Source organism: Medicago sativa, chromosome 3 (assembly GCF_051527215.1).
Source record: "Medicago sativa cultivar Bolivia chromosome 3, Bolivia_mono, whole genome shotgun sequence".
Lineage (NCBI taxonomy): Eukaryota > Viridiplantae > Streptophyta > Magnoliopsida > Fabales > Fabaceae > Medicago > Medicago sativa.
In genome coordinates this window covers 96,823,054-96,830,755 of record NC_140751.1, presented here as the reverse complement: position 1 = coordinate 96,830,755, position 7,702 = coordinate 96,823,054, and the positions used below count along the sequence as shown (strand labels likewise).

General features: G+C 36.3%; 1 protein-coding gene across 1 annotated transcript; it reads left to right on the top strand.

Annotated features, from left to right (window-relative positions):
• The first annotated feature begins 402 nt into the window (after positions 1–402).
• Positions 403–4,162, top strand: LOC146942499 (uncharacterized). The gene is made up of 3 exons (XM_085750039.1): positions 403–540; positions 2,605–2,931; positions 3,010–4,162. Exons 1-3 carry the CDS (start codon positions 403–405, stop codon positions 4,036–4,038), a joined length of 1,494 nt encoding a protein of 497 aa, XP_085606165.1. The 3' UTR covers positions 4,039–4,162.
• Positions 4,163–7,702: the final 3,540 nt, after the last annotated feature.

Genomic DNA, 7,702 nt, shown 5'->3' with positions numbered 1-7,702 from the left:
ACGCCATTTTCGATTTCTCTGAAGAAGAAAAAGACGTTTTTGAAAGAAAAAACTAACATTCTCCATCGAAATGAATGATGTCAGTATTTAATTCAAAACTAATTCAAATTCCCTTTAAATACTGACCCCACAATCTTAGTTAGTGGGCCACGTTCTCTAACATTGGAAAAGACAACACTTTAATGGTAAAATTGTCAAAATAAGATCTTGACATGTGTCATGATCAAAGGTCCATATAGAAGCAAACTCACCTTTACTCTTTTCACTTTTCACCATTTCATTTTCACTTTCACTGTTCCTCTTCTCCGCCAAAAGTTCTCCCGAAGAAAAACTTTGAATTTTCTGCAACTCCTATCTTTAAACACGAACTATTCATCAAATTCTCACCAAAACACTTAAACAATGACGAACGCAGCAGGAACTTCTCATGTGAATCGCGAAGAACCCATTGATTTTACCAAAGAAATCGCCAGTGCTGCTCCTGCTTTTATGAACGAACCAGAAATCAATGAAGCTGAAAAAGCTATCTGGAAAACCCAGGTAATCATCCCTTGTACTGATACTCCACATGCATTTTTAGGCCCCATTTCTCTAGAACCTGAAACTCCAGAAATTAATTCTCTTTTCCCATGCATTGAAACTCAACCTCCTTTAATTTTCACAAAAGGTCCTTTTGACCTAAGTTTTGTAAAATCCAAAATTAGGACTGAACCAAAAACTTATCCCGAATATATTGCTTGGTTAGACAAAGTTCAAAAACAAAAGGGCCAATTTTGGAAGGAGAAAGGGCTTTTTGATCTCATCCAAATATCTCGATATGGTCCAAAATACCATAATGAATTGATATTTGCTGCTTTACATTTTTGGAACCCATCGAACAACAGCCTTCACTTGAAATGTGGAATGCTCACTCCTACTCTTTTAGATGTGGCTGGCCTTACTAGCTTAAAACCAACTGGATACACCTTTAATCCAGATGTTACCACCTCTCAATACTCAGTCAATTTCGATAGCCCTGCTTATGGTATGTTTATAGCTAACAACCATGATACCGAATGTGCTGAAGTATCTGCAGATGAACATGTAGCTTTTTTGACCTACTGGTTATCTATGCATGTTTTTTGCTCAAGGTCAGTCCAAGTCCCTAAGAAATTCATGTGTCTAGCTAGTCAGTTACATGAAGGAACAGATATCTGTTTAAGCAAACTGATTCTAGGTTCTTTATATGAAACCCTTAACCAAACAACTAATAATCTTAGAGATTATCCCCAAACTGGTGGAAATTTAGTTGTATCAGGACCCATATGGTTGTTCCAACTATGGCTTTTAGCCATTTTTGGATCAAAACTTGCTTCGATCCTACCTTCCTTTTACACATCAGCATACTCAGACAAGACCACTGAAGGTATAGGCTTAGCTATGTTTCACCCCGATGGGAACAAGTCTTCACAACAACTTTTTGCAAATGCTTATGAAACCCTGCTTGATTGTCCCATTTTCACCCCTATGATGGCACCATTTACCACTAGGAAATATGGACCTAACTGGTTCAAAGAAGACTTTCCCACCACTTCGAAAAAAACCAATAAAACAGAAATCAATGCTATATGGGAAGCTTATTTGACCCCTACCTATCTATCTAGCAGACTTACACCTAGTAGCCCTTATGGAGTATATGGTTATCAACCTAACCATGTAGCTAGACAGTTTGGTATGGTTCAATCAAAACCCAACTCTTTGTTCAAAAGTATAAGTGAATGGAAAATTCCTCTGATCGAACCTGTATGGAAATCCATAATTCAAGCCAAGAGAACAACTGTGTTCGAGCCTACATATTTCTCAACATCATTTGCATGCTCTGAAGCATTCTTTCGATGGTGGCGAAATTATTACATACGCCAATCCAATCGAGGGAATCCTGATGAATTGCTGCCTCAACTGATCAGTACTTTCCACACTTTGCAGAACAAAGACAAGAAGACTAGAGGTACGCACATTAAAGAAATTCAGCAATTTCAAAGATATTATCAAACAACATATGACCCTTTACATCCAAAGAGGACAGTATACTATGCTGCTCAAACTCTGAGAGATAAAGTTCGAGAGAAAATTTCAGAGACAATTTTTCCCCCTGGAACACCCAATAAATATCTTTATGTTTTAGAAAAGAAAATGAGACTAGCAAGACTTCCATCTTGTAATCTTGCTTTGGCCTTCAGGCCACCATACCCAAAATGGTTACTTTATAATTTCAAATTCCCACAAAATAATTTAGTAACCTATGCTAAATGCAATTTATACCAATATAATGGTGAACTTGGCTATGAATTGTCCCAAGTTCGAATCGAAACTCCCAGTATCATGGGTATGATTTTTTCTTTCGCTAAAACACATTAATACTATTGTTAAAAGAAATAGTACTTATCTGTATGATCACATATTTCAGCTTTGCCTTTAACTCCAGGAGAAGCAAAGCTTGATGATGCCAGCACCCAGAACACTTCGAAAAGCAAGTCTGACAAGAAGAAAAAGAAAGCTTCCCAAACTAAAGAAGTTGAATCGAAGAAATCTGAGGCTGCATCGAAGGAACCTCCTAAATCAAAGGAACCCAAAGTGAAAACAACTTCATCAAAAGGACATTCTAGATCGAAGAGCAAGAAAGAACAAGCGACTGTTGATCTCTCTGATGATGATAGTGAGGTGGAGATAACTAAAGAACAGATCGAAGCTTCCAAAGTAACACTTCCCAAAGTCCATACTGAAGGAAGAAGGAAAAGAAAACAAGAACAAATATCACTTGTCCAAGAAAAAGAAGTCGAAGTGGAAGCTTCTGAAAGTTCTCCCCCCATCTCGCCATCTAAACCACTCAAACGTCGTCGAAAGACTTCTCATTCTAGTGCTCATTCACATGTTGGTGATAATGGTTCGAAGGTATTTTATCGAAACCATATTTTATACAAAATATCTCTAAATGTCCTGTTTTTTAAGCATCTATCTTATTCTTTTTAGGGTATCGAACAAGAACAAACTAATCCATCACAACATGGGCAAGTTCTTCCTTCTTCGAAGACCACTTCACCAATTGCTGAAGATAAAGAGGATGAGCATGATGATGCTAGCAGTCCAGAAGGTCTTAAAGTGGATCCTCCTCAACATCAACAGGCAGAAACACCCACTGATGACTTGGTAAATGATGAATCACTCAACAATGACCAATCTCATTCTGCACCCACCCTTGGAGATAATGTATCGAACTTTGTTACTGAAGATACAAACATAACTACTCGACAAGATGCTCCTGGTGATGCAGAGATGATTGCTCAACAAGATGCCCCTATGATCGATCTGGAAGAAATCGATCGATTGGCCAAAGATGATCCTTTCAATGCCTTTGCTTTGATAGCTAAGAGTAATACTCTTTTCTCAACTAGCACTGGCCAAACTTCTGATTCATCCAAGGGAAATCCCTCTGAGACTTCAAAAAACAACCTGCTAGCAGAATTTCAAAAGAAGATCATCGAAGCCAACTTGCTAGAGTTGATTGAAAAGGATGCTGGAGCTCTCGCTGAAATCAAGAGTTTATTTGAAAAACTTGATGCTCTCCCAACTGGTTGGAAATTTCGAAACCTGTTTAATTACCTTGAACCAATGTTGGAGAGTGCTAATCAAAATTTCCAGAAGAGGAAAACTGGTCAAGCTCAAATGGCAGAGAAGAAAGCGCATCATGATCAAATTGTGATCGAACTGTCATCCTTCCAAGAGAAATTTAAAACTCTTCAGCAAGAAAGAAACAATGCGAAACAGCAAGTGGTTGACATCGATGCCAAAATTAAAGAACTGGAAGCTCAGAAAGCTGAAATTTTGGCTAAGGATGAAGCCAGAAATCGAGAAGCCAATGAAGCTGTTAACAAATTCAAGCTCTCCAAGGAACTAGAGTCTACCATTGCTCAACTTGCAAATGACAACCATACTCTCGATACCCAACTGGCTGAATACAAAAGCCAAATTGAGAAACTCATCTCATCATTTGAGATTTAGTTCTGTTTCTATTTTATTCTCTAAGACTTTTATTTTGTTTCAGCCTTATCGAATACCTTGGTCTGTAATGTCTTTATAACAATCTGTGGACCATTTTCTATTTCGAACGACAATTTCTTTTCAATCATCGAAATTCCTTTCTTATTTTCTTGTATCGAATTTAAATTTTATTTAAATCCAAATAAGATTGGAACAATTTCCAAGACATTTTAATGATGAGGAAACAAAAAAGTAACTTTTTGTTTAACCCAACAAGTTAAACTTGCCTAGGAAGTTGAAAAGAAATAAAACAAATAAATGACCTTTTAATCATGAATTAATCCTTTTTTAAAATAAAACCTTTAAAACTTCCCTCAGATTACAAAGTTAAGTAACCATTGGCCATCAGAATAACTGCTCCCACGTGTCATCATCTTCAAAGCAAGAAGAACCGTTTGATTGAGCCACTTCTTTCAACTTCCCTCCATTATAAATATGATTTTCCCTTTTATAAAAATCATTCTTTTCTTTGTTTCGTCTTCGTCCGAAAAAATCCTTCTTACTCAAAGCTTTTCTTTCTTAAATCATCATGACCACCATTGATAATCTGAGTGATGATCTTTTAGTCAAGATTGCTACAAAGATTGCTGCTCAAAGCAGGAAAGATCTTTTCGCCTTTCGCCATACCAATAGCAGGCATTGGCGCGTCAGTGAGGATTCTGAAGTTTCTAAGGCTTTTGGAGATGATGTCCTCTACTTCCTCTACGACCCCAATGAATGGTACAACAATGCTATGGTGGCTCATTCTAAGTTTGCTTTTAAACTTAGACTCTGGAATCATGGCAACGCCATGTTCTGTATTCTTCGAAGCACTCAACACATGTTGGATGCTAATCCAAACATTGAAGAAATGAAACGCCTCCTTACTACTGCTATCAATGCCACTGGCTCTCTGAGTGCAAGGTACTACCTTCTTCTCATCAATGCGCTCTCTATGCCTATGCCAGAAAACATCCTCGAAGACTTCAAAGATCTTGCATGGACACATCGATTGGCAGAATTTCGAAGCGACATTTTGGGGGAAACTTCAACTTATCGATTTCGCTGTCCTTGGTGGAATAGGCCCATGCCTATTTGGCTTACTAGGCGTCGTTTTTGCAACAACTACCACAACTGTGCAGGAGATGGGAGAATTGGAGGCTGGTATTCACTTCTACCTGGGCCAGATCATGACTACTACCTGGTCAATGCTTGCTTCAGATGTCGTCTCGATACAGAAATTCGCTGGTTTCTCGATCGTTTTGGGATTGTAACTGAATGGTGAAAACCATTTCTAAATGCTTTTTTGTCTTTAAGTACTTTGTGTTTTCTTTTGTAATGGTTTTTCCATTTTAAGCATTTCGATGTAACCTGCCCATCAGTTGGCATTTTTTTTTTTAAAAAAAAAAAAAAAATTAATGCCAAGTTTTTATTTCGAATCAAATTACTCTTGTGTAATTTTAATTTCTTGTAACATCGGTTTATATTTTTTCAAATATTTACCGTTTATGCGTAGAATTCTCTGATCTTCTTGCAGTTCCTCGATCTCATACGCATTATTCGAGAAAACTCTTAGAATTTTCCATGGTCCTTCCCAACTAGGAGACCATTTTCCTAAACATCGATCCTTTTTATCCATAGGCAAAATAACTTTCCAAACTAAGTCTCCTTGCAGGAATAATTTCGATTTAACTCTTTTGTTATAGGCTTTTGCTATTCTTTCTTTTTGCTTTGTAAGCACTTCTAAAGCCATTAATCTTTCTTCATCAATATCTACTAATTCATCCAACATCATATCCAAATATTGATTTGTTGGGATTTCGATTTGTCTTTGAATTCGAGTAGATTGAAGTAAGATTTCTGTTGGCAATACAGCATCATGGCCATATGTTAATCGAAAAGGAGTAGTATTTATGGATTCTTTAGGAGAAGTTCGAACTGCCCATAAAGCTTCATAAAGAAACTCATGCCATTCTTTGGGTTTTTTCTTTTGGCTAGCTTTTCTTTTGATTATAGTAATCAAATTCTTATTTGCTGCTTCTACCTGACCATTTGCTTGAGCATAATATGGTGTTGAAGTCAACAATTTATATCCCATTTCTTCAGCAAATTTTGCCATCTTTCGACCAGTAAATACAGATCCTTGATCTGTAGTAATAGTTTCTGGTATGCCAAATCTATAAATAATAAATTTTTGAATGAAGTTTATAACTTCATCTTGAGTCACATCTTTTAGTGGAACAGCTTCTATCCATTTAGTGAAATAATCTATTCCAACCAAAATATATTTGTAGCCTTTGGATGACTTAGGTTTGATTTCCCCAATTACATCTAAAGCCCATCCTCTAAATGGCCAAGGTTTTACTATTGAATGTAATTCACTAGCTGGTACTTTTTGAATTCCAGCATGTTCTTGACACTCTTTACAACCTTTAGCAAAGTTTATGCAATCTTTTAACATGGTTGGCCAATAAACACCTTGTCGAAACAAAAGCCATTTTATTTTATGGCCTGCTTGATGTGTACCACAAGCACCACTATGAGTATTCGATACAGCCAAATATGCTTCTGCTTCACTAAGGCATTTGAGTAAAACTCCTTCTGGAGTCTTTTTAAATAATTCATTGCCTATTATCATATAACTCAAGGCTCTATATTTGACTTTCCTACAAGTTGTGCCATCTGGATTTTCCAAAAAATTGACTATGGGTTTTCGCCAATCATCATCATCCAAATTGTTAATGACCAAAATTTCAGAAAATTTTGCACTCTGAAGGTATCCTTGAGATGCTTCCATGCCCCCAAGTTTTGGTCTTAACAATTTGTTAGGCACAATGTCTATCGAATTACGCTTTGTTTTAATTTCAATTACCTCTTGCTCTTGTCCCTTCGAAAGTTTGTACCCAGAAGCCAATTGAGCTAAATCATTAGCTTCTTGATTTTCTGTTCTAGGAACATGTTGAACTTCAATTTGAACAAAATGTTTAAGTAATGTATTAACTATAGTGTAATACATTATCAAAGTTTCTTTGAGGCATTTATATTCTTTTGTTATTTGCTTTATTACTAATTCAGAATCACCTCTAATAATTAAACATTTTGCCCCCAGTTCGAGCAAAATCTCTAAACCATTTATTAAGGCTTCATATTCTGCCTCATTATTCGAACAATATTGGCTAATTCGAAATTTATATTTGGTTACTTCATTTGTTGGTGAAACTATAACTATACCTATTCCAGAACCATTTTTATGACTAGACCCATCGAAATACAATGTCCATGGAAATGTTTCGATGCCCCCAGTCACAGGTTCTTCAATGGAATGATCAGCAATAAAATCAGCCACTATTTGGCCTTTCACAGTTTTCAAAGATTGATAAGTTAAAGAATATTCTGTGAGTGCCAAAGCCCATTTACCAACTCTACTATGTAGAATAGGTTTAGATAACATGTGCTTAATAATATCGAAATGGGAATAAACATAAACATCAAAAGGCTTTATATAATGTTTAAGTTTCATACATGAGAAATATAAACAAAGACATAGTTTCTCACTAGGATGATATCTTGTTTCAACATCACTTAAAACTCTACTAAGATAATAAATGGCTATTTCTATACCATTTTCATCCTCTTGTGCTAACAT